This window comes from Oscarella lobularis, chromosome 8, assembly GCF_947507565.1.
Source record: "Oscarella lobularis chromosome 8, ooOscLobu1.1, whole genome shotgun sequence".
Classification (NCBI taxonomy): domain Eukaryota; kingdom Metazoa; phylum Porifera; class Homoscleromorpha; order Homosclerophorida; family Oscarellidae; genus Oscarella; species Oscarella lobularis.
Genome location: NC_089182.1, coordinates 2,963,372 through 2,986,208, shown reverse-complemented (window position 1 = coordinate 2,986,208; position 22,837 = coordinate 2,963,372). Strand labels below are relative to the sequence as shown.

At 46.8% G+C, this 22,837-nt stretch overlaps 5 protein-coding genes across 7 annotated transcripts; 2 read left to right on the top strand and 3 right to left on the bottom strand.

The window, feature by feature from the left end:
* Window positions 1–61: 61 nt before the first annotated feature.
* LOC136190485 (uncharacterized) lies at window positions 62–2,528 on the top strand. The gene is made up of 16 exons (XM_065978654.1): window positions 62–136; window positions 182–393; window positions 441–522; window positions 574–652; window positions 701–741; window positions 792–937; window positions 992–1,002; window positions 1,048–1,086; window positions 1,136–1,231; window positions 1,290–1,347; window positions 1,392–1,519; window positions 1,581–1,649; window positions 1,705–1,805; window positions 1,874–1,917; window positions 1,980–2,101; window positions 2,150–2,528. The coding sequence occupies exons 1-16, from the start codon at window positions 72–74 to the stop codon at window positions 2,324–2,326; spliced, it is 1,470 nt and encodes a 489-aa protein (XP_065834726.1). The 5' UTR covers window positions 62–71; the 3' UTR covers window positions 2,327–2,528.
* LOC136190476 (nardilysin-like) lies at window positions 2,218–9,583 on the bottom strand. Its single transcript, XM_065978640.1, has 42 exons — window positions 8,876–9,583; window positions 8,676–8,823; window positions 8,534–8,615; window positions 8,365–8,465; window positions 8,257–8,309; window positions 8,134–8,207; window positions 6,956–7,051; window positions 6,859–6,896; window positions 6,687–6,777; window positions 6,545–6,602; window positions 6,449–6,482; window positions 6,348–6,387; window positions 6,226–6,295; window positions 6,066–6,143; window positions 5,837–5,930; window positions 5,746–5,772; window positions 5,603–5,661; window positions 5,477–5,531; window positions 5,372–5,416; window positions 5,248–5,307; window positions 5,056–5,182; window positions 4,952–4,984; window positions 4,829–4,882; window positions 4,713–4,756; window positions 4,573–4,648; window positions 4,464–4,515; window positions 4,330–4,413; window positions 4,198–4,264; window positions 4,071–4,142; window positions 3,951–4,006; window positions 3,807–3,897; window positions 3,682–3,750; window positions 3,601–3,632; window positions 3,497–3,545; window positions 3,344–3,439; window positions 3,239–3,286; window positions 3,139–3,191; window positions 3,002–3,085; window positions 2,865–2,955; window positions 2,685–2,801; window positions 2,536–2,631; window positions 2,218–2,484 (listed from the first exon to the last, which is right to left on the bottom strand). The coding sequence occupies exons 1-42, from the start codon at window positions 8,917–8,919 to the stop codon at window positions 2,350–2,352; spliced, it is 2,973 nt and encodes a 990-aa protein (XP_065834712.1). The 5' UTR covers window positions 8,920–9,583; the 3' UTR covers window positions 2,218–2,349.
* Window positions 9,584–10,404: 821 nt separating this feature from the next.
* LOC136190487 (forkhead box protein D3-like) lies at window positions 10,405–12,066 on the top strand. The gene has a single exon (XM_065978657.1). The coding sequence runs from the start codon at window positions 10,430–10,432 to the stop codon at window positions 11,825–11,827; it is 1,398 nt and encodes a 465-aa protein (XP_065834729.1). The 5' UTR covers window positions 10,405–10,429; the 3' UTR covers window positions 11,828–12,066.
* A 1,388-nt stretch (window positions 12,067–13,454) lies between these two features.
* Window positions 13,455–14,542, bottom strand: LOC136190506 (PSME3-interacting protein-like). 2 transcript variants are annotated; one of them, XM_065978691.1, is made up of 8 exons: window positions 14,433–14,542; window positions 14,279–14,380; window positions 14,099–14,223; window positions 13,888–14,039; window positions 13,770–13,822; window positions 13,645–13,713; window positions 13,536–13,588; window positions 13,455–13,482 (listed from the first exon to the last, which is right to left on the bottom strand). In XM_065978691.1, the coding sequence occupies exons 1-7, from the start codon at window positions 14,533–14,535 to the stop codon at window positions 13,578–13,580; spliced, it is 615 nt and encodes a 204-aa protein (XP_065834763.1). In that variant the 5' UTR covers window positions 14,536–14,542; the 3' UTR covers window positions 13,455–13,482; window positions 13,536–13,577. The 2 variants fall into 2 exon arrangements, with proteins under 2 accessions (XP_065834763.1, XP_065834762.1); XM_065978690.1 differs by having other exon boundaries at window positions 13,455–13,588.
* A 15-nt stretch (window positions 14,543–14,557) lies between these two features.
* LOC136190458 (receptor-type tyrosine-protein phosphatase S-like) lies at window positions 14,558–22,729 on the bottom strand. Of its 2 annotated transcripts, XM_065978615.1 has the most exons (36): window positions 22,527–22,715; window positions 22,359–22,468; window positions 21,925–22,062; window positions 21,449–21,874; window positions 21,066–21,398; window positions 20,860–21,009; window positions 20,504–20,803; window positions 20,179–20,451; window positions 19,825–20,115; window positions 19,460–19,774; window positions 19,184–19,404; window positions 19,070–19,133; window positions 18,914–19,020; window positions 18,683–18,869; window positions 18,522–18,627; window positions 18,258–18,471; window positions 18,176–18,206; window positions 17,993–18,122; window positions 17,836–17,942; window positions 17,465–17,785; window positions 17,264–17,403; window positions 17,129–17,219; window positions 16,996–17,078; window positions 16,909–16,945; window positions 16,759–16,856; window positions 16,580–16,705; window positions 16,380–16,528; window positions 16,190–16,325; window positions 15,987–16,133; window positions 15,837–15,936; window positions 15,686–15,789; window positions 15,492–15,626; window positions 15,317–15,439; window positions 15,110–15,261; window positions 14,914–15,049; window positions 14,558–14,860 (listed from the first exon to the last, which is right to left on the bottom strand). In XM_065978615.1, the coding sequence occupies exons 2-36, from the start codon at window positions 22,414–22,416 to the stop codon at window positions 14,786–14,788; spliced, it is 5,604 nt and encodes a 1,867-aa protein (XP_065834687.1). In that variant the 5' UTR covers window positions 22,417–22,468; window positions 22,527–22,715; the 3' UTR covers window positions 14,558–14,785. The 2 variants fall into 2 exon arrangements, with proteins under 2 accessions (XP_065834687.1, XP_065834686.1); XM_065978614.1 differs by lacking the exon at window positions 22,359–22,468 and having other exon boundaries at window positions 22,527–22,729.
* Window positions 22,730–22,837: the final 108 nt, after the last annotated feature.

Sequence of the window (22,837 nt, the reverse complement as noted above, 5' to 3'; positions counted from 1 at the left end):
AGTCAGGGCGTTCATGTTAGCAGTCTCGTGACTACCTATACCTGATTAAATAAAAGGGGTGGAGTCTCGCGATGCCACGTCTGATCGTCGTTACGCTGATGCTGATTCCTTTGAGTCGAACTAGTCTTCCACAGCCGTAAGATGACCAGAGCAACCATGTGTCAAATACACCATTTTTCAGGATCGACATATTGACTTTATTCAACGAAGCAGATGGGGTCGAACCCGTTGCGTCAAAGAGCCTAGAGATTGACGTCCAAGAGTTTGATAGGCTGCAAACAAAATACCTTTGGCCAACCACATTTTATCACGTAAAAGCCCACCCCCTGACGTGTCCGTTATGCCAACTGGCTGAGACACTGAACGACGTAATACAGTCAAACCATCTAATGGGTAAAAGAGACAAGAAATTCTATTAGCATTAACACGTCTTTTCAAAGATTCCCCAAACTCTCCATCGCAGTACTGCTCTAGCGACTGTCAAAATAGATGCCAAGAACGTAAAGTCCCAAACAGTTCCCAGTAAGCTACCGTCAGATTTGTAGGTATATACATGTACATATTTATCGTTAGTTTTCAATTGACTACCTCATTGATAACGGATCACGTCTATTCATATCTAAAGACCCAACGCAGTCAATCTGACGCAGAGGTACAACGTCCACTAAGCAATTTCTCAAAAACATTAGACCCTATTCAGATAGCAATCAAGTCAGCCAATATTTTTGTTGACTCTCTGGGGTATGCTGTAATGAGTTGCAAGACGTCAAATGGTATAGCTGTACTGTTAGCTGCTATCGAGCCCCGAGCGTTCTACCTCAAACTCACCTGACAAGTATAATGCCAATCTCAGTTGGCAGCACATACACACCCAGCAACTTCGTTCATTTCATCGATCCTCGGTCTGCAGCAGGAGCAAGCGCCTCGTTCCTAGGAGGTAAGACTTATATAAAAATCATAAACGTCTGGAGATTTTTCAACTATTTTCTAGATCTATTTAATGTAAGAATTTAATACAGTCTTCCTATATAAATGTGGATAGCGTAGGGATCTATACCGCTGCACTGGGAGCTGGTACCTGGCGAGGTACTAGTCAATTAAAGCAAAAATCTGTCTATCTGATTAGTTCCTCTAGCTCATTATTTTCCCATCGTACGTTCGATACTACCTCTTGGCCAATCAAGATCCTCAGCCGAGAGTGTATCTTAAATTTGACGTGGAGATAACCCAGGTTAGTTAGTACACAACAACTACACGCTAACCAACACGAGATTTTCATTAATTAAAAGAGAACCCTTGAATCGAAATCGGACACAAATGCAGACGGAGGCAGACAAAGCCACGAGAGTATGCATCTATATAACTCTTGCGCTCCATAACAGCTCGTTTAGTCACAGCCAATTGGAAAACCCCTGTGATGCAACTAGGCGCCCCGGCAATGCAAACGCACAATGACGACCTGAGGGACTACCTACTCCAACTCGAGCGTCTGCAGCCGTCAGTGCAAAAATCAAATAAGGTTAATTAAACTAATAAATCGATCAGTTTGTCAAATACAACGTGCTGCTGCTGCTGCTAAGGGAGGATGGCAGTCTCGTGCTGACTTGTTTGAGCAAAATCTCGAAGTCTTAACCTCGCTCAAAACGCACGTACGCTCAACTTGCAGCATCGCAAGCGTCCTTACACTATACTACTCATCTTTAGACGTACGCCGCGATTCGCACTTACGTTGAGGAAATTCTGAAGACAAGAGAATGGATGTGCGTCTACATCGACGTCGATCTCTCCTGGGCTTCAATCAACAGGCAACTAAAAACAAATACTCTTCTCAGTCTCATTCACACACGACACGAATCTGTTTTTTTTACTTTAGGTTGTGGCACAGCAACGCACCCCACATTCACCCCGGTTCAATAGGTAAAGGGAGATTAATTTTATTAATAGTGTATGTGCCATGCAGTCACCTGTTTCTCCCCCAGTTTCCGGCGTGTATTACGTCGACTCCGGTGGAACTGACGAAACGTCGGTTTGTCACATGGATCCGCGACAGTCAAGCTTCATTGCAGATCTTGACAACACAACCGAGCCCTACTGCTCAAAGGCAAACATGCACCTTGTATTTAGCTACTGTCTATATCTTTTTCTCTAGCCTCTTCCTGCCACTTTTGTCCTCTTTCCGGGATGGCTCGAGCACTACGTGCAACCGCATTCGACAAATTCTCCGCGAATATCGATCAGCTTTAATTCAAACGTGCGACTATCAAACGACTGCGACGGCAACTGTCAACGCAAGCGGTGCTTTCTACGCAAGAGCACAACCCCATGAGAAGCGCATAGACTAAGACTACACTACTGATCGATTTTCCACAATGGAAAAGCCGATAAGCTATTTTTGAACTGCAAGACGTCGTCAACGACGACGACCCCATCGTCCCCCGTTTCGCTCATAGCACTTTTCGCGTCCGCTGATGAATGCCCGCTCACCTGTGTAAAACGAGTGCCTCCTGACAAATAAAGACAACTGTGCTTGCTCACTTGAATAGTTAGGCTTCGTCGCGCTTGTCCTGCCGTTATGTGAGTCTTCAGCCAATCAGCTACGTCTACTCGAGTAAACGATTCGAGAATCTTTGCCTATAGAATTGCGAGCTGCCGACTGGCATTCAAACTTCGTCCTGGTACAGTACCTCTTTTTGCCTTCTATCGAACACGTACGCCTGTTCGATTACTTCTGGCCAATTTATTTCGACTTCTTCCTCTAGACTCAAATCTTCGTGTAGTTTTAATTCGATGAAAGCGTCCACCTACGCGTATAGGCGACACGCTGCATGCATAATCCGCCCCCATCGGATGCGATGCTTGCTTACGCTCTCGTCGAAATCGTCCTGATCCATTTGTCTCAGAGTAGTACAAAATTCATTCAAGAATGATTCGATTCGTTTCGTGATATGTTCAACGCTACATGGATACTGTACGTTTGATTGCAAACGAATTTATCACGTACCTGAACTTTTCCACCTGCGTTACGACAGTCACAGAAAATCCCAAGACGCCGTGCGTGCAGCGGCAAGTTGGATAGACAGAGTATCTGAAACAATTACATAGAAGAATATCGCGATACATTGACTAATATTAGCCTACCCCAGTTGCTCTTTAGTCCTCAGAATATCAAAACAAGGCTCTTCCATTAAATACTGCACAAGAGAGGTAGCACAAATTATTGAACATGGTATTTACATACAACTAAAAGCTGGGTGAGTGTCACTGTACGAATTGCTCCAAGTCCAATCTGAGAAAGGAGTCTGCTAAGCCAACTGAATAGAAGTTTCCCCACTGAGTCGTTTACCTGATAATAACAAGTCACGACTGAATTGGAATCGTCCTTATTCCAGTTCGCCACTCGGCAAACGCTGCTTCCCTTCGGAAGTCTCAAGCAGCGAGTCTACACATCGCAAGTTCATTCTCGCGACAAAAATATGATTATCGTGCAAAACTCTACGCGTAGAAAAGGAAGTCTAGAAGGGAGAACCGGTGAAACTTGCAGAGCGCTAAAGACGGATACGCTTCATCGCACGCAAGCTAACGTGACGTCTTTGTGCTTACGTCAAAAACTTGGACACAAGTTCAATAGCACCCTACGCAATAGTAGTAGAATTATAACAATGTGAGGATTAAACTACGAACATTGCGCGTAATGTTTCCTTGCACTAGAAATTCAGCGAAAAATTCCGCCCTAAAGTCCTCGTAGAACCTCTGGATTAAAAAAAATGACCTAAATGTAGGCGGAAGTGTGCAAGCCATTTTTTTACCAATAACTGAGGCGACGTAAGCGAATCGACTACGGCCAGTTTATCAGACATTCCCCATTTAATTTGCTGAATGTGCTGCAGTCGAACGTCTCTAAATAAAGCGATAGAAAAACTTGAACTAAAGGCTTCGCTTTTTTCTCTTACTTAGATAACTTTTCTGGCTTCAAAAGATAATTGTGGTAGTTCTTGTACAACTGTTTCTGCACGCAAGCAAATTTTTCAAAAAGGGGCCCCCACGTACCCCAACCTCCCATGCTCCAATACTTTGATCACTTCAAAGGCAGCTGGATCAACAGTGAGTTGAGCCATGTAGTCTTGTATCGTTTCAAGAAGCAACTGCACCGAAAAAGAAAAAGTTGAATTTGACTAACGAATCAACGCAAGTGCTTACGGGAAGCTTTTGACTAAATCCACTCAGCTGTAGCATCGCTCCGTGCTCGTGACTGGAATACGAGTAGCTAAAAAACAACACACAAACGTACCCCCCACGTATATATGTATGTATATCTATACGTTCTCTCACCTCAATTCAGCGACATCAGCGGCGTAGGCTATCTCCTTGAGATTGTACTCAAGCACGCACAACATCAGATCAAGAAGCACAGCGCTGCGTCGCTCAATTTACGTCGAGCGATCGAACGCTCCGCGCGTACGTACCTTTCGGGACTTCGATTCGGCAACGGCGACACGAAGTTGGCGCATATGAAAGCTAGAAAAACCACCAAAGATGAGGAGAAATCGTACGTACGACTATCGATCGTCTGACTTCTGGGAGTCTTAAACTTCGCGTCTCCCTTGAACCACAGCTTGCAGCCCGGAATCTCGTTAACCAACACCGGATACTAGAGAGAGAGAGAGATATGGTACGAGTCGCCCCCAAACCCATGCATACATATTCACACTGACCAACGAACTTCCTTCGTCGCTATTACAAATGGTAAAGTCGGTTGCTAACGGATATGAAAAGAAGTAGCCGTCGTATACATGTATACATCGAACGATAAAGCATTCAGCTCGCTCACCAATAAACGCGTTCGGCGCGGGAACGTGCAATTCGTCACTGGACTCCAAGTCGACTATAAAAAACAAAACAAAGAACGGTACACGTAGACGCATATATAAGGATAAGCAGCGCGCTTACGTACGTCGCCACCGTTCGTTCCACTCGGCCGGCACTTCTGCGCGAGCACGAGCCGAACGAGTAAAGAAGACATCCGGAGATCAACTTAGATGCACTATTTCCCCCCACCTTGCACAGCGTAGGACGTCTGAAACCAGGGCTCCTCGACGTCGAGCTCGTTCGCGTCGCAATGAGTCGACATGAGTATGAGACAGGCGCTCGTCGGAGTCAACGAATCCTGCACCGTCGATATCATCTGCCAGGGGGAGGGGGCTCCGTGTGTTAACAATCAATGAATGTTTAAAAGGAAATTTAGAACACCTTGTGGTCGTAATCAAACATCAAATCGTCTCCGGTCAGGTAGTCGCGAGGCGGATAAAGCTAAACAGGAACAAGAAAACCGTGTTGGTAAGAGACCAGAGGTGGCTTTCTCGCGCCCCCCCACCTGCATATTTTCGACGACGTCACACGCATACTTAGCCGGTTCGCCCTGTGAATATTTATGCCGGTTTTAGGGTCTCCTCCCCTCGTTCTCTTTATACATTAGTACCTCTTCTTGAAATCGAAACGAGTTGTCTTCGATTGTCTGGAGTTCGCGAAATATCCTGCGAAACGCGCGCGCCAATTGTCAATACGGATTCGCGCAGGAAGAGTTGTGACGTGTATATACACACACCTTATCTGCGGTCCTATTCGTCTGAGCATGGCGAGATACTGAAAAACAACATCGCAGCACTGGACGTGTAAGGGAAAAACGGGAACAAATTAGAAGCCCTTAAACGGAAAGAAAACAACGATGCCGCCCTGGCGCCCCCTTACCTCGAACAAACGGTGCAAACCGTCTTCCTAAGAGTCATTAAGAGAAAAATCAACTCAAGTGCAGGAATTCCGCATCCGGCTTTTTTTGTACCGTGAGAATGATGCTGCACGAGAACAAACTGAAGCAACTGTTGTACTCGTACCCTTCGCCGCCGTTCCCAGCGATAATCTCCAATGCCCAGCCTCTGCACGCAACAAAGTCCGGAGGATAATTTAATCATTGGCTTCTTTAGCGAGCTCTACACCCCTCTCTTTAGCGAGGCGAAGAGAAAAGGCTCGCGCTCGCGCGCGCCCCGTAAAAAAAGGGCCACGTACAATACCTTCGCTTGAGAAAGGATAAGATCGAGCCGGGTCCTTCGTGTCCGAGCAGCCATCCAACGTAGTTCATGGGCTTGCACCTGGTGCATAGAATCGTGATATAGATCGGGCCAGGGATCGGGCCATGCAGCGTGCTTCCGCGTGGGACGGACGTTGGCTCACCGGTACGAATCGAACATGCTCGGAAGCTGCCACATTATCTCTACGGCGTGAATGTCTTTGACTGGGCGAACTACGAGACATTTGTCGCCCTATCGATCGTTTAGGTGTTTATTGGTTTTTGCCTTTTATGAGACGATGAATGCGGTCGTCGTTGAAGGGAAGCTGCCGTCGAACGATACGTAGACTTTATCTAGTTAAACTGATCGCGTACGTGCCTACGTACCCCTGACGATTTGAAATCCGATGGCGAACAATCGCTTAAGGGAGAGAGAGAGAGAAGAGACTCCCTTAAAATTCGCCTATAAGTGTCTCGTCTTACACGCGAGGTATTGCGACGAAAATTTCTCGAATCCACGTTTCAACCGAATCGACGTTCACTGCAAGCGAACGAAAGAAAACAGATCGCGAGAGTTCGATATATGCACGTGCGTATAAGAACTAGAACTACGGGGCTTACGTACCGCCGCTACCAGCGACGACAACAAGCGTCATCAAGTGAGAGGAATAGGCGCGCGAAAAGAATTCTTTTCCGCGCTCGTGCACGTCGATGCCCTTCCGCGCGAAAAGAAACCGAACGAAAGAAAACTAAGCGCTTGTACGTCGTCGCGACGACGTTCTCGTTCTTCGTGCTACCTTATCTTTGGGAGTTTCCTTCAACGACTTTGCATTTCCTATGACGTGCGGAGATAAAGACAAATACGAGCGCTTTTGATTGCAGGACTGTACCGACCCCAGAGAAACTTTCCAAAGGGATGAGCGAGAATCGTTCGACTGGACAAGACCTGCAGCTTTCGCGCCGAATCCGATTGGAGACTCATTTGAAATTCTGCACAAATTACGAAAAATCAGGGGACCAGCTGTGAAATCAGGCCTGAATCAGCGCCACCAACGACGAGGGCCAATTTTGGAAAGAGAAAACGACCGCTCAAGCAAACAGAATTTTTCCAGCTGCTCCCAGATCGTATCGTCGTGGGAAGGCTAACACAGGTGAGCAAAGTCCTTTCGGAAGGGTCGACTATTAAAACAGCCGAGCTGCTCGGAATTCGGAATTTTGGTTTGGCCCCCTTGCATACGCGCATGCAACTGCATTCATCTTGCGTCCACGGCTGCAGGCTCGAAACCGCGCCGCCGCGAATGCATATGATTAACGGATAAGGATAGCAAACGGCACGCGCCGAGCCGTTTTACTTCCTGCGCCTCGCGACGACGACGACGACGACGACGTCGACGGCGCGCGTCCGTTCCGCCCCAATAAAACTCCACCGCAGTTTACACACGCGACTCCAATAAACGAGAAGGCAATGAGGACTTAACGTTCGCCTCCTTAACGTGGGCTAATTTGCCTACTCAAACACGGGGGGGGACACGCATCGAGCCTGTGCGCGAAACGCGCCCGCGTGATTTATTCCCCCTCCCTCCCCCATAACCGAATGAACGAATGCAAAGGATGAGATGGTGTCAATGCTTCCGCCCGTTCCGGGTTGCCCTCGGCTCCCCGAGGGGGGGCTAGCCACCGACTCGGTCAACCTAGGGCTGCCCGGCAAATGAAATTAGGCCCAGTGGACGCGGCTCATGACTAATCGTTAGTAGTTATTCAAAACAAAATCAGGCTCGTTAGCCGTATTAGGACGGCGCAGAGCAAAAGCCGTCGTTGGGCTTCGCTCCGAACGTTCCATTCAATTAGACGGCGGGGAGGATCGCCGCCCCGTGCGGGCGGCGGCAAATGCAACGAGCCGCCCTCCCCCCTCCCCCCGCGAGAGCGCGCACGTCAACGCGAGAAGGGGACCCCGCTCGTTAATAAAATATTGCTTATTTAGGCGTAGTACTTGGGATTAAAGAAACTAATTCTCCCTACTTAGGACCTTCGGTAAACAGGCGAACCGATTTCGAACTACTCTACGAGCTTACCGCTATCCACGGCGTCGATTTCCTTGTCCATGCTGTCTCGCGTGAGCAGAGGCGAAATAAAGAGTTGAGCGAATCTGGGAAAGAGAATGAATTTTAATAGGAGAGTTCGAGACGGCTGTGAACCTGTCTAGGGCTTCTCTTAGATAACTGCTACGTACTTCAAAATGAAAGACTGTCTGCACAAAAAATGAAAAAAGTTGCATAAATAATTAATAATGTTGAACTACGAACTCTTTCGCAATCGGTCGACGCGTTCGAACAGCCGCCGTGCTTTTTTAGAAAAGCGTCGAAACCGTTCGGTTCGGGATATTTTTCGGAGCCAAGAAACACCACTGAGAAATAAATGAATAAATGAACGAATATAAAAAGTTGAATTTTTATAAGAAAATACTCTACTTACTGTGTTCTATAAAATGAGCTAATCCAGGTATATCGTCTGGATCGGAAAAACTGCCTACTCCAACGCACAAAGCTGCTGCAGCCTGCGAATTTTTTTCGAATTTTTTCGAATTTTAATTGTTTTTGGTTTCTTCGTCGTGTACCAATTTCGTATCTCGATCGGGCGTTTGTTCCGTAGACATGTCGTCTTGCTCTGCGTCTTGGTCTTCGTCTGATTCTCTTGTTTCTTCTTCCGTTTTACTCGGATCGCAGACAACTAGAGCGCGTAGGCCATTGCTAAGGGTAACCGTCCTGTAGATGACCAATCAGGTGGATCGCATTTGCCCGCCAAGTGACGTCAGACCGGTAAATTCGCTTGTCATTGGGCGATTTCACTGGCTCCTCCATTTTGGAAGCGAATACCCGGACGTGCGACTATCCCGTACAATCTGTATCAGAAGCGCGCGTTCGCCTAGACTTTTCGCGCGAATCCTACGGCCTCGTCGCTGTACTGTAGCAGGATCCAACGTGTGAGCAGCAAAACCCGGTAGACGGAAACTGACGATTCATTGAAAAGATCAACGTACGCCCCCTCGAGCACTCAACGCAGAATAAACATCCGACTGGCTCGTTGAACCGTTCTACGAGTCTATCTGAGACGATCAAGAGGTCCTAAGCGATCCGACCGAGTGCAATATATGCCTCAGATCAGCGAAACTTTCTTCGTAATCCGTTTTGATAAACGTCGTAAGCTCTTAGATGACCCTGGGGCGAAGTGACGGGCCATGCATGCAGCCCGAGGGGGGGAACGACTTGGGCGACATTTGCGCAGGATTCAAATTTTTGCCATAGTCTGGTCGGCGTATTGGGGCCCCCCTATATTCCTCGATCGCTTGGCGCGATGAGACATCGAGCAGACCGTGGGGTTTACGAAGTGTCATGCATCAACCTGGCAGCCAGAAGGCGATCGAGGACGTCCCGTCGGGGCGTCCTATAAGCAGACAACGTTTTGTGTGTTTACAGTTCCGCAAATGGCCACATCCAGATCTCGAACGGGTCGACTCGATCGCTTTTCGCGCGCTATCGCAACGCTCGAATCTGCTTGCCACTAATTGCCCACCCTAATACACTTGTCCATGCAAATCGATAGATGAAACAACTCGAGTACGGTGAGCAAACTTTCGCGTATTAGGCGAATGAGAAGCGAGAGCGCAAACGACGAAAACTCAATAACGCGTCCGCAAACTCGATTCCGAAGTCAAAGCTCCGTTTACCGAATCGTGCAATAAGTTTACCGTCTTCGACTCTAAACTTTGCAAACGAGCGACACTCGTAATAAAAACGATTCGTGCACGATCGAAAACTTTGGCTACGAACGCGAACGGACGAACGACGCCGAGTGACGCTTTTCTTCCCAGCGTGAGCGCGTCCTAGCCAACGCTAAGATGGTCTAATTCTATTAGATAATTGCGAAGGCTACGCCCGGTTTGCCGCAAACGCTAGACGAGCCAGAAGCCGATGGGCTTATTGAACAACGCGTTTACGGGACGGAGAGGAAATGCGTTCTCTTAGTTGCTCTTAGAACGGGTGCCAGCTAAGTAAAGCTTTTGGGTCTCAGGAAGAAAACTGTAAGAGGAAGGGTTCCCGCCGTGTGCATGATTATATCGGCAGGAGCCCGGTTGCCCCTTCACAGCCATTCATTAGTCATGGTGGCGGGAGCAGCCCTACGAGACCGGGCGATAAGGGAATTTCATTACGACTTGCAAATTGTGGCAGGACACCAATATTGAATTATCTTTGATCGTCCGCCCACCTTTGAATATGCGATACGCGCGTGGATCTTTATATAAGGGCTCGGGCGAGTTCGTGTCGTTTCAGTTTGCCAAGCGGCGAGAGTGAAACAGATATACGTCCCCCCATGCAGTCGTGCTACGCAGCTCAATCGTTCGACTACGCAATGCATCCGACTTGCGTCGGCGGCGGCGGCGGCGCCCATTCGCCGATCGACCAACCGTCGTCGTCCGTCATCAGGCAGGGTCCCACTCTCGTGCCGACAACCTCTCCCGTAACGACGACGACAACGACGGCGGCAGATGCGGCGGGAACGGCGAACGCGTCGCCGCTCGGCTGTTGCAAGGAAGTCATCAAGGCGTTCGATCGCGACGTCAAGGGAAAGAAGAAGAAGAATCAGAGCGAGTCGACTAAGCCGCCCTACTCCTACATCGCTCTCATTTCTATGGCTATATCTAATTCGCCGGACAAGAAGCTGACTCTCGGCGACATATGCGAATTCATCATGGACAACTTTCCCTACTACAAGACCAAGTGGCCGTCGTGGCAAAATTCGATTCGTCACAATCTCAGTCTCAACGACTGTTTCATCAAAATTCCGCGCGACGCATCGAATCCGGGCAAGGGCAATTACTGGGCGCTCGATCCCTCCAGCTCGGAGATGTTCAAAAACGGAAGTTTTCTGCGACGACGAAAACGTTTCGTTCGTCGCCTACCGCCGCCCCATCTCCGTCTACCGTGCGACCAGGATCCCTATTCGTCCTACTACGACCCGACCTCCTATCATCATCAACTCTATTCGCCCGTCACGCCGTCTCTCTATCATCACCCGGCGACGCCCGCGGCTAACATGTATTCGCACGGTGCAGAAGCGTGGGCCTATCACCAATCATTTAGTGCGTCACCAAACTGCAGCGTTCCGCCGCCGCAGCCGTCTACCGCCGCCGCCGCCGCCGCAGCCGCCGCAGCCGGTGGTCAAATGTGGCCAACAGGCGCGGGAACGACGGGAAGAACGCCAGTGGACTGCTACACGTCCCAATCGCAACCGGCTCAAGTGATCGTGTCGACGAGCACGGCCGCGCAACAGGCTGCCATCGCCGCCGCCGCCGCCACCGCCACTAACCCGTATTGCAATAACCAGTTTGTCGCCCGATCGACGCCGATGAGCAAACAGTGCTCCGCGAGCACGCTCATCTCTCCCGTTTCCGAAGGAAGTTTCGGCACGGCAGCCGACAGCGGTACGGACGACGGAAGCGGCGGCGACGGCATCGTGTGCAGTCGATTTACCATCGATAATATCATGGCGCAAAATCAGTACGCGGCGTACAATAGCGGACTGGGAGCGAATTTCGCCATCAATCCCAACTATGCGGTGGCGGCAGCGGCGGCGGCGGCGGCAGCAGCAGCGGCCGGGCGGACTACAGTTGGATATGGAAATAAGGAGAGTGATGCGTATTACAAACAGACCGCCCCAGCCGCCTTTCCAGTACCCAATTGCGCCCATCAAGGAACAATTTCGGTCTGAATGGGAGCTACCCGTACATGCAAATGTATAGTCGCGGAGAGGCCGGTCATATATGACCACATACTCCAAGGACAATACAACGAAAGCTCTCCGCACATTCTTTGTGATTACGTTTATGAATAGCGATAGGGCGCTGCGGTTTTTGGTAGCGCGTAGATGCGTCTCCAGAATCCGTATAATTGTAGAAGATCCTAATGTTATGATTTCATCTTAATAAACAGAAAACATGCCGTAGTCAATTGGGGCGTTACAGTCGCTGTTATCATGACAAACCGCCGATATGAGCGGAATGGGACCTCAAATTCACTCCCTGACAACGGAGTGTACTAGCCTCTACGAGATTCTCCCCCAAGTCCAACTTCGAAGTGAAACAAAACCTCCGCTTCGGATTGTTATAACCCTGGCTCTAGTACTAAAACTAGGACTAGGACTAGTACTATCGTACTACGAACTGCTATTGTTTTTTTTGCTCGTGCTGTTGACAGTCTCGTTTCTGCTATCAGTGCAAGTCAGAGTATGTGCTTACAGTACACACTTCTGTGATCTAGAGGCATATTTTCTCGTTTTGCGCAAAGGAAAAGAGGAAGGAACACAATGCGACCGCAAATTGGAAGCCGCGTCCTTCCGCTAGCCGTGATTTTCGTCTCCAGCGAGCGCTACCATTCCAACAATCTCTACCATGCATCTTACCTATATCGTATCTTAGCAATAAAGTCGCGCAGTACTTCAGAACGACGTCAATTCGGCTTTTGTTTCTTTTCCTATCCGGGCACGAGACTGTCCCGTATAGGTTAACATGGCGTCCGAGCTATCTCACGCTCAGCGAGTTACGCGACTCTATCGTCGCTCGTTGAAACATCTTCTATCGTGGGCGATTGATCGGAGCGTTTGGCGTCACGAGGCAGTCAATTTAAGAGCACGATTCGACGCTAACAAGCACGTGAAGGACATGAAACGCGCCACGGCACTTCTCGAAGCAGGAGAACGCGATTTCGAAAAGCACAAGCACCCGAGCCCATATATCTGTAAGATTTCGCGCGTAGAACGAGTGACCGAGCCGTTCCCTAAAAAGGGCCCCCTCTCGATGTCATAGTTCCTGTCTAATAGCAAAACGCCGTCATATTAGTTGGCAGGCGCCACTCGAAAGTACATATCGATTCTCCTCGAAGGGGGTCCCACACTTTTACCGTGGAGTCTTACAATATGGCTAGCATATGGTTGCATGTCTAGTTCGCTGCCCACTCCACGTCGAGTTGTCCTTTGGCCCGAATGACTTGCTTCCATTTAGCGCCGGAAGAGCCCGAGGGTTCGAAATGGGAACGAAATTTGCCACCTCCACAACATGTACGTCATTCAATAGAGAAGAGAGGAAAAAAGAGGGGATAGATTATTGGTGGCTGGTTTTGTAGGTGCTAGTGATGACGCCCGATGAGGAACGGTGGTATCGAGAAGCGATGAAAGATTGAGGAAGAGAGGGGGGGGGGGGGGAGACTCACTTTGAAATAATTGCATTAGTGTGTACAGTGCTGGACTCCAGCCGTGGTTCGCCTCATTGTAAATAATAAATGGTCATATGTGGTCACTGGTGTCTGTCGCGACGTCGTCCGGCTTGGGCCGGCTGGCTCGCTTGGCTGGAAGCTCCTTTTTTGATGTGGCTATAAGCGTTTCCTTAATAAAATGTCAATTCAATTTGCAAAGTCCACTTAACGCTTAACAAGGAACCGAGTTCAAATGAACTTATATAGAGATGTCAGTTGTCATCTGGATAGACACAGTCGACTAATTGACGCGTTCTCCCCATCATCTACTCCCTGTACCTGATTCAGATTCACTGCCATAACTAACTAGGCTAGGCTTGACATCACTAGTAGCACCGCTCTTAGCCTCTGAAAAACGCTCACTTTTTTCTCCCCCAAAAGAAGTGAAAGAGCTGCTCTCTAACCTGATTTGCTTTGCTTGGAAAAAGCGTCACTATCTTCGGTTCCAGTTGACTTCCTTAACAGTGGGGCTCCGCGTAAACACACGTGCGCGCTTAGGAATTAACGCGGGGACCCCCGTACCGTTTTCTCACTATGCTTCCGGTCAGCAAAGCCTGCTGTGATTTCTTCTTATCGGATTGCTGCTCTTGACGTACAGAAACCGTTGATCGCTTCATTAGGGTTTTGGGATCGGAAATCAAGGACTCCTCCGCTTTCTCCTTCTGCAAAGCTTCCTTGAGGGAGAGAGAGAGAGGAATGCTGTGTGTGCGTGTATCAAAAGCATTTCGACTACTCTGTAGGCTTCGAGGTATTTCTTTTCCTCTCTCCTCTGAAAGTGCTCCTGCTTGGCTTGATTCTCGGAGAGTACGTTGAGAAACTTCGCCTCGTCTTCGTCTAGTCCCTTATAGATCATATTTTCTAGAAGGTATCCCTTTCTAGGATATGTGTGAAGGACTTTGTCGTGTCTTCTCACTAAATTTAAACTGTTCTTCCCATTCAAGCTGCTTTTCTTCTTTCTGCTCTTGAAGACGTTGATAGAGTGTTTTTCCGTCCCACGGAATTTCTTCCGGACACTCTAGGCGATGTGTTGATGCGAATGGAGTCGCTATTTGCTGCGTGGAGCTCACTTTCGGGCTCGTCGGGACGACGCGCCTTTTCCCACTCCTCTTGGCGTCGTCGTCGTCGATCGTCTATGTCATCTTGCGATTCAAAGGACTTGAGCTCCGACATTTGTGAGCAGAGGAGCGCGCGCTAAAACTCTCGCTTTTTTGAGACAGATCTCCTCTAGAGTCCTCTAGTATCTATGGACAGGCTAAAAAAATGACACACACACACACACACAGAGTTTTGAAAATGTAGGCAAAACAATTGTTTAAGAGCATACAAAAAAGGAAAAAAATCACGAGCAAGATTGATTATTGGTAGCACAGCACACAGAGAGATTAGAATACCACCAGTAGTAGTTGTCAGATTGGCACACTTACTTGAAATTAGAATAGGTATCAAAGCTGTCGGTGAAGTCGAGTAGAGCCTTGTAGCAGAATTTGTACTGTTCCTATAATCAAAAATGCTCATGTACCGTCAACGCTGCTGTATCCTCCAACTTACGGCATTCTGCACAATTCCAGGCCTCTTGATGCGGAGAGCCTTCACCTTGTAGAAGATATCAATCACACTCTCCACTTTCATAGCTTCAATCACGGAAACGAGGGTACAGAAGACTCCAGAACGACCAATGCCATTACTAAACAACAATCATTATGAGTTCATCATATTAGCGAATTAACAATTATGGTCAACTGACTTGCAGTGAACGGTGATGACTTTGTTGCCGGTCGACTGCTGCCACTTCTCTACCTGCATCATCATGTCCAAGATGTGAGTCGCTGACTGAGGGCACTCTTTGTCTGGCCAGGCAGTGAAGTGAAACTGGCAAACAGTTCTGATTTGAGGACCCTAAACATTGGTAATCGCATACACAGACAAAATGCTTCTGCTTCTCCGCGCAGACCTTGCTGATCTTCATTTTTCTTATGACGTAAGAGCCGCAAGGAGTTTCTTTTTGAATTTCCACTCTGTAAGGGCCGTACTGAGCGGATCCAGACTTTGGTGGCCAATATTGGCAACACATTTCCTACAAATAGAAGCTGCTGGATCCACCTATCAAATAATTTAATCAGATTGACCTCTTCATCCTCCACAAGTTGAGTTAGATTCACAATTGAAAACGTATTCTGTTCCCACACCATTTTCCAGAAGTCGTCCACGGTGTTCTTCAGCGGTCCCTGAGTCACGATAAAAGCGTCGCGACGACGATAGCCCTAAAACAATAAATCGGAAACAATTGCACGCTCCGAAACAAAACAGTAGATCCACAAACATTAACATAGCTAGCATTGATGTAATTGGCTCCAGCCGCTGTGTTCACGTACGCATCTTCAGATCCGTCTTCGTCCAAGCGCAAAACCACGCGTTGGGTGTCAACTAAACTCCCTTTTACAATTGCTCGCTATTCCCAGCTTGCAATTTACGTGGAACAATGTCAGAGTATCGGTTTTTCTTCTGCACGCCCGGTTGAAGTCCCGCCTTGCACAGAGCTTCGTCAAAGTAACGACTGGACGTTTGGAGCACCTGACCAAATACGTTTGATTACGTCTAGCGTACATAAATAATTTCTTTACCAGAAACTGACGCTCAAATCCGGTTCGGTCTTTTTTGTCTTTCTTGGTGAGTTTCGAATAGGCGGAGCGGAGATCTTGCGCTGCAATCTGGGTGTTGCCGCACAAGACGGCTTCGAGCAACGCAACGTGTATGAAAACGTACTGAGCCTAAAAAAGCCAAGCTAGATTCACAGAGATCAAAGTACTGCTGCAAGCCCCTTTACTTCGCCCTGAACCATCTCTTGGCGTTTGGTTCTGAGAGACGTCACTGCACTGAAGATGTCGATGGAAAGGCCTTCGTCGATCTTTTCTAGCATCTGATCAATCACGATAAACGTGCCTGTGCGTCCAACTCCAGCACTAAACAGGTTATATAAAAACATGCAGGTTAGAACTCTGGAATGAGATACAAACCTGCAATGAACCACAATTGGTCCACTGTCTTTGGGAAGCTCTCTGTTCACTCTTTTAATAAAAGTGAGCAATCCCGTGGCAAATTTAGGAACGCCGTGATCAGGCCAAGTGGTAAAATGGTACAATTTCACATTTCGAGTGTCCTCTCCCTATTAAAATTAAAAGCAATGCCGGATTTTCACAGCTATCTGTAATTTTACCAATGTGATTCTGATTGACCTGATTTCATAGTCCGCGTACAAATCAATTTTGTCCAAAGTAATAACAAGTCCCTCGAAATTTTTCGGTTCTCCAATGTTGGAAGGCCAGTACTGATGACACTTGATCTAGATTCAAAAAGAAGATTTAAAAATAACAGTGCCAACTACTTTACACTTACTTTAGTTCCTTCAACCAAATTAGTAAGCATAACAATACTTTTCACGTTTTCACCCCAAATCATGCGCCACATATCAGCTGACGTTTGCTTAGTGGGACCTAAACGAACTTCCTTCTCAAATTGCACACTCATACACAAAAAGTCCATCACCTTGGGAAGCAATGTACTTGTTTGGTGTGCGATAACTCTATAGAGAAAACGATGCATAATCTATTATCAAATATACAAATAAATTACGTCAATGTAGGCAGCGGCGACATAGTCACATTTAAGACTTTCCATGCCGGGCAACGCTTTCAAGATCACACGAGCATGATCATCTGCAAAAACAATCCAATTAGATAAAAAGGTCAGGAAAAGAGATACGTACAAGTCAAAATATTCTTGTAACGGTTTCTCGTCAAGTTAGCTTCTGCAGCATCAGTGGTCAGTTTAACGCCAGTGCTGGCACTTGCCAATGCCTAAATACGCAAATAAATTAATAAATAAATCAGTCTCAACGCACCTTGAATTCTTGAGAAAATCCCAAGCCGTTGAGCTCGTTCATAGCCGTAACATGATCGGGAAAATCGTCCAAGTGAATAGCGTGCAGGCCAGAATTGACGCGATTCATCTTTCGTGTCTTTGGACTTGGAGTATCAATCCCTGAGAAATCACACACAAATGTATCTCAGTGCGTACAAAGAACTGAATTTCAGATAATTACCCAATCCGGACCAGCCGCTCAAACGACCTTTCGTTTCAACAGCCTTCACAGTGAGCTCCACGGTCTGCTCCTCTGTTCCAGCCTTGTTCGACGCTACGCAACGATAGCTACCCGAATCGCTGCTACGCAGTGCAGTAATCTGAAGAGCTCCGTTGGGAAGTTGATGAAAACGCGTGTCCTTTCCCGGCAAAGATTTTCCGTCTCGATACCATTTGATTGTTGGAAGAGGATCTCCAGCTGTGTCACACGGTAAAAGGGCAGTAGTGCCTTCGTAGGCGTCCACCGACAGAACGTCGGACGTGATAACAGGAGCTGTCATACCTTAAAATTTTTTTGAATTATGTATATTTATTTTATTAATAAACCCGTACTAGGAGAGTCGGTGTCTTCATCCTCAATGTGTTTTACCGAGGACATGCTCATTTGGACTTGACTTGAAGCAGACATTTCGTAATTTTCTTTTTCCGTATGACGACGCCTGTATTGACCCCTTTTATAGATCTGTGTTTCCTATGTCTTTGTACTCACTTGACGATGATTACAGCAAGAATAATTCCGACTATGATCAATACGACGATGACTACTACCACCACAATTATGATTGTAGTGCTGATGCCGCCGCCAGACTCTTGTTGCGCGTTTTCTTCAATCGCTGCGTCTATGCAAACCATAAAAAGTGCATACCATAACTACATAATACACTGAATATACTTAGAGGTTTGCTTGATGACGCCAGGACACCCTAAAATGCACTTATCAACAATCGCTCTACGTGTATGATAATTATGCCTACCCCTTGATCATCTTCGGTGTATGCAACAAAATAGATAGAGTATTGAGCTCCTGCTTCTAGTCCATCAACTACAATCGTCTGACGTTGACGGTACAATTCATACGTGTAGCGGTCTGCCACACGCCATGAGTCCGAGGTTTCGCCATCTATTACATTTTGTGGAACTGAAGATGGCGGCGGCCTTGGACCGCTGTAAACAAAGACTTGCACGTAACTGGTAAAACGTCGATTACTCAGGAAAAAGATATCGTCACTACTGGTTACCTAATAGGAACTTTTTCGTCAGAAATGGAGGGAGCAGAAAGCGTCACTGTACCATCCTCCACCGAAACGAGTGGAGTTGTACCATCCACAGCAGGACGTTCAGGTGCTATGAAAGGAAAGTTTCACACTGCAGTGTATTACAGTGTATTACAACATATTACCGGCAATAAGTGTTTGTGCTTGAATAGAGGCGGCAGGACCTTCCTTTATCGAATCTTCGGCGTTGTTCACAGCCGTCACGTTGATAGTGTAGTTAGTATAGGCTCGAAGACCAGTCAAATTGAGAGATAAAATCCGATCATCAACAGTTTTTTGTTGCGGCTTATCACCCAGGCGCCAGTAGTACACCTAAAACCAATAATAAACAACTAAAATCGTATTAAGAGTCATACGTTGTAGTTTCGGATGAGTCCATTTGGTTTTACGGGACTCTTCCAAGTCAAAAGCAAAGATGAAGAAGTTCTGCTGCCTACTTGCAACTCACTTGGCGGACCAGGTGCTTTATAAAAAATAATCAGTTGGCTAAACAACTTCGTTCCATTTCTTACTTTCAGGCTTGGTATCCACTGTGATGCTTTTATAAGGACCGGGCAAAATGGTTACAGCGCGAATCTACACAAGTCAGTTGCCCATAGACACCAACTGAATCAAAAAGCACGTACCCAAACGTTGTATTTCACGGCTGTGTCCAGATTGTCTAGATCGACAGAAAGAGAGTCTCCACTGACAGTGATGGTTTTATTGCCGGTTGTCTCGTCAGCTTTTGTGTAGACCAGCATGTAATTTCTAATTCTTCCATTGGCTGGTTCAGGCAGACGCCATTGTATTTTCACCGACTTTGGCGTCAAAGGAATAGAGATGAGATTCCGTGGAGCAGATGGAGCTAAACACACAACAAAGGACTAAGCAGGCCGAAAGATAAAGGCTTTTCTCTATACCGTCTTCGTCTGTCTGTACAATGGCTTCATTGCTTCTCGTTCCCAAAAGAATTTTCTTGTCGCCGTCCCTGATGTTCACCGCCGCGATTGCAATCCTGTAATTGGTATACGGCGCGAGTCCTGTCAGATTCGCTTCTTTTCTTAATGCCGATACAATAACAGAATTTTCATTGTTGGCGGCTTCTCTTCGAACTATCTTGTAGAAGATCCTATAATTGTTTATTGGTCCAAACGGATTAATGGGTTTTGACCACTTGACACCAATACGTCTAGGTCCCAATGAAATTGCACTCACGTTCCCTGGAGGTCCAGGTTCTATATAAACAGAATAAATTACAACAGCGTTGACTAAAGACGTTGCTTGCCTCCTTGAGTTGTTCTGAATGTAACTGGGTCGCTGTTTGGTCCATATCCATGCTGGTTACCGGCAGCCACACGCACTTTATACTCGGAAAATGGCATAAGGCCAGTGATATTGACTGGTAACGACACTTCAACAACTTCTGACCAAGGATTCGAAGAACCGACAATTCTGTAGAAAATCTTATACTTCGTGACACCAGTGATGCCGTTGATAGGACAGTTAGAAACAGACACTTCTACTGAATCACCCACTGAACTTGTACCTGACGGTTTGGAGCACTTTCCCGGCGGTCCTTATAAAAAAGAGATTTCACCCAAATGAAACTGGTTCAAACTGACTAATTAGCTAAACGCACCATCTACGACAATTTCAAAACCGCTCGATTGACTTTCACCAACGGAGTTTTTTGCCGTACAGTTATAGATCCCACTATCGGTGTAGTTCAATTTTGCAAATAACAAATGCGAAGTTGCAGCTGTTGCTCCTGCAATCATTTTATGTTGACCGTCTTTGTACCATTTATATTCAGAAGGCTCAGGGTTGGCTTCAGCACTGCAGTTCAAGGCTAGTGCTTGATTTTTCACAAACGAACTAGAGTTCGCTTGTACTCTAACGTTAAAAGGAGCATCTGAAGAACAAAGCAATTTTGACAGCGTACGAGTAGTGAATTAGGAGCTTACACATGACATCAAGCGTTATTGGTACAGATGAATTACTGAGACCATAGGTCCCATTGGCCTTGCACGTGTACGAGTTGGCGTTTGCTTTCGTGACTGGCGCTAATGTTAGGATACCCTTGTACTTTCCGTTTCCCAAAGAACGTGCCGATGAATTTGAAGAATTGACTATTTGAACTCCATTTTTGAACCATTCAAACGTGATCGGAGTCTGTATTAGACGGAATTGTGTTGCTTCACACTCCAAAGCAGCCGGAAGTCCTTCCTGAACGCTAATAGAATTTCTGATAGGAGTAGGGGCACCTTTACAACAGAAACAAATTATGCTAATAGAAATACACCACATTTATGCTTTTTACAGGGTGCTTTTCCAGTATCACAGTCTTCGCTTAAATCACCGACACAATCCTTTCCTTGATGTTTCTTCACGGGGTTGTCAGCTGTCCGCAATCTTGTTCCCACACCACAAGGACCCGAGCAAGACAACCACGTGCTCCACCCGCAATCCACTACGAAAACAAGGACCCCTTTAATTAATGCTACCAATAGCAAATGTTTCACCCACCGTTGATGTTTAGGTTAAACTGTAATGTTTTCTGTGTCATATTAATCCATGTGAATTGACACGTGTATGATGTATCAGTCAATGGAGCTTTATTAATGTGAAGACTTGTCAAGTTGTTCACTGTTGTAGATTGTCCAACATCGGAATTGGACGATAAAGCTGGAATCGGGTTGTTGCCTGCTTTCCATTGAATATTTAGCAATGAGTTCAAGTTTGTTGAATCGGGATTAACGCCGCAAAGAAAAGGAAAAGGAAGTGCATCTTCTCCGTACACAAAAAAAATGCTTCCAGACGCAACAGAGGAATCATTGTAGAGAATGCCAACGTCAAGTGCTAATAATCAGAAAGCGTAAGAAGACTCTCCAAAAACCTATTCTTCCTACCGTAGCTTGCTTTCAATTCACACAGGCTGAGGTAAAAATTATTTGGAAAAATCTTTTGAACGTTGATGTACCGTCCCCACAATGAAGGAGAGCACACAATTGTCGTTGTCCAAATAGTTTTGCCGTTGTTTCTATTTGGAACAGTACCGCACAGCGGATTGTTATTTCCATCATTGGTCAAATCACTTCCTATCCGCACAAACGCACCATTGCCTCGATTTCGGTAAAATGACGTTTCTACGCTTGCAATCAAATAAGCTGTCTTTAAATCAACTCGCAACCACGGATCCATTGATGGATTAGTTGTAGCATATCCAGTATTTGTAACGCCATCAATAGCCAGTGAAGCCTGGTACCTACTATCAATCGTATCTAATGGACCGTGCTCAGCAACAGCACCTATTGCCGTCATGTCAATTTGGCCACCTACAAAAGCACCAATAGAATCAGCCTTGTAGATGAACATATAAACTCACAGTTTGTATTTGCGCAATCTTCTGATAAAGAGGGACAATCTTGACCAGCGCCAACTTTGTTTTGAGTAATGGTCCTTGTCCTTGTTCCTCGTCCACATGATGATGAGCATACTGACCATGATCCTACTTGACAATCATCTAGAAAAAGGACAAAATCTAAACAACGTAGATGAATTCTGCATTGGCTGTCCAAGACATTGAGAGACTAACTCACGCTTAGGTCCCAGAGGAGCCACAATTTCAGGATTGCATACATTTTACGAGTTATAAAGAAAACGAAACGAAGAAATCTTGCCAAAGGGGGCATTCTAGTCGCGGTTCGGCAAACTAGAGGACCCAAATTCCTCGCCTAGTGACACCCTCGTGACGTGAGCGATCGCCCCGGAACGAGAAACGTACGCGTACGAGGCAGACGCTAAATTTTGTCAACTTACTAGCGAATATATCGCAGACGAATAAGAGGAAAAGAAAGAGAAGACGCAAGCAGGACATCGGAACGAGAAACGTACGCGTACAGTAGCAAATTCAACATGCTTCTAACGTACTAGATGAAATCTATAATAGCGAAAGACCAAGACCAATAGCGTTTAGCTCCCAAGTACCTCCAGAAATGTGATGAAGACCAGCCATGACCGTCAACATCTTCAATACGAGTGACACACAGCGAGAGGAAGCCATGATAGTGTCGCGGATGGCTTCCGGAAACTCGGCTATCTAAAAGCGGCAAATCGAGGCGAAGACGACAATAAGCGAAAAGCGTCAGCGACGTCGTGTCAACGTCCCGACGGTTCCGACAGGGCGTTAGAGACCTTTCTCTGTGTCCCGTATAACGGTCCCCAGCGAACGGCTCCGCCCCCAAATGTTCCTGAGGACCAATTAGCGAGGGCGTGTCCTTACGCACGCTAGCATCGAG

Coding starts and splice junctions, on each gene's coding strand:
- LOC136190485 (XM_065978654.1), top strand. CDS start 72: ATGCCACGTCTGATCGTCGTTACGCTGATGCTGATTCCTTTGAGTCGA. Junction 1,520..1,580: donor CAGTGCAAAAATCAAATAAG/GTTAATTAAACT, acceptor GCTGCTGCTAAG/GGAGGATGGCAGTCTCGTGC. Junction 1,918..1,979: donor CATTCACCCCGGTTCAATAG/GTAAAGGGAGAT, acceptor TTTCTCCCCCAG/TTTCCGGCGTGTATTACGTC.
- LOC136190476 (XM_065978640.1), bottom strand. CDS start 8,919: ATGGAGGAGCCAGTGAAATCGCCCAATGACAAGCGAATTTACCG. Junction 6,296..6,347: donor CATTCATCGTCTCATAAAAG/GCAAAAACCAAT, acceptor AATGTCTCGTAG/TTCGCCCAGTCAAAGACATT. Junction 4,649..4,712: donor GCGACGAAGGAAGTTCGTTG/GTCAGTGTGAAT, acceptor CTCTCTCTCTAG/TATCCGGTGTTGGTTAACGA.
- LOC136190487 (XM_065978657.1), top strand. CDS start 10,430: ATGCAGTCGTGCTACGCAGCTCAATCGTTCGACTACGCAATGCATCCG.
- LOC136190506 (XM_065978690.1), bottom strand. CDS start 14,535: ATGTCGGAGCTCAAGTCCTTTGAATCGCAAGATGACATAGACGATCGA. Junction 14,224..14,278: donor GGAAGAACAGTTTAAATTTA/GTGAGAAGACAC, acceptor GATACCTTCTAG/AAAATATGATCTATAAGGGA. Junction 13,714..13,769: donor TTCCAAGCAAAGCAAATCAG/GTTAGAGAGCAG, acceptor AGCGTTTTTCAG/AGGCTAAGAGCGGTGCTACT.
- LOC136190458 (XM_065978614.1), bottom strand. CDS start 22,602: ATGGCTTCCTCTCGCTGTGTGTCACTCGTATTGAAGATGTTGACGGTC. Junction 17,786..17,835: donor TGAAGACACCGACTCTCCTA/GTACGGGTTTAT, acceptor AAAAATTTTAAG/GTATGACAGCTCCTGTTATC. Junction 16,326..16,379: donor CCAATTGTGGTTCATTGCAG/GTTTGTATCTCA, acceptor TAACCTGTTTAG/TGCTGGAGTTGGACGCACAG.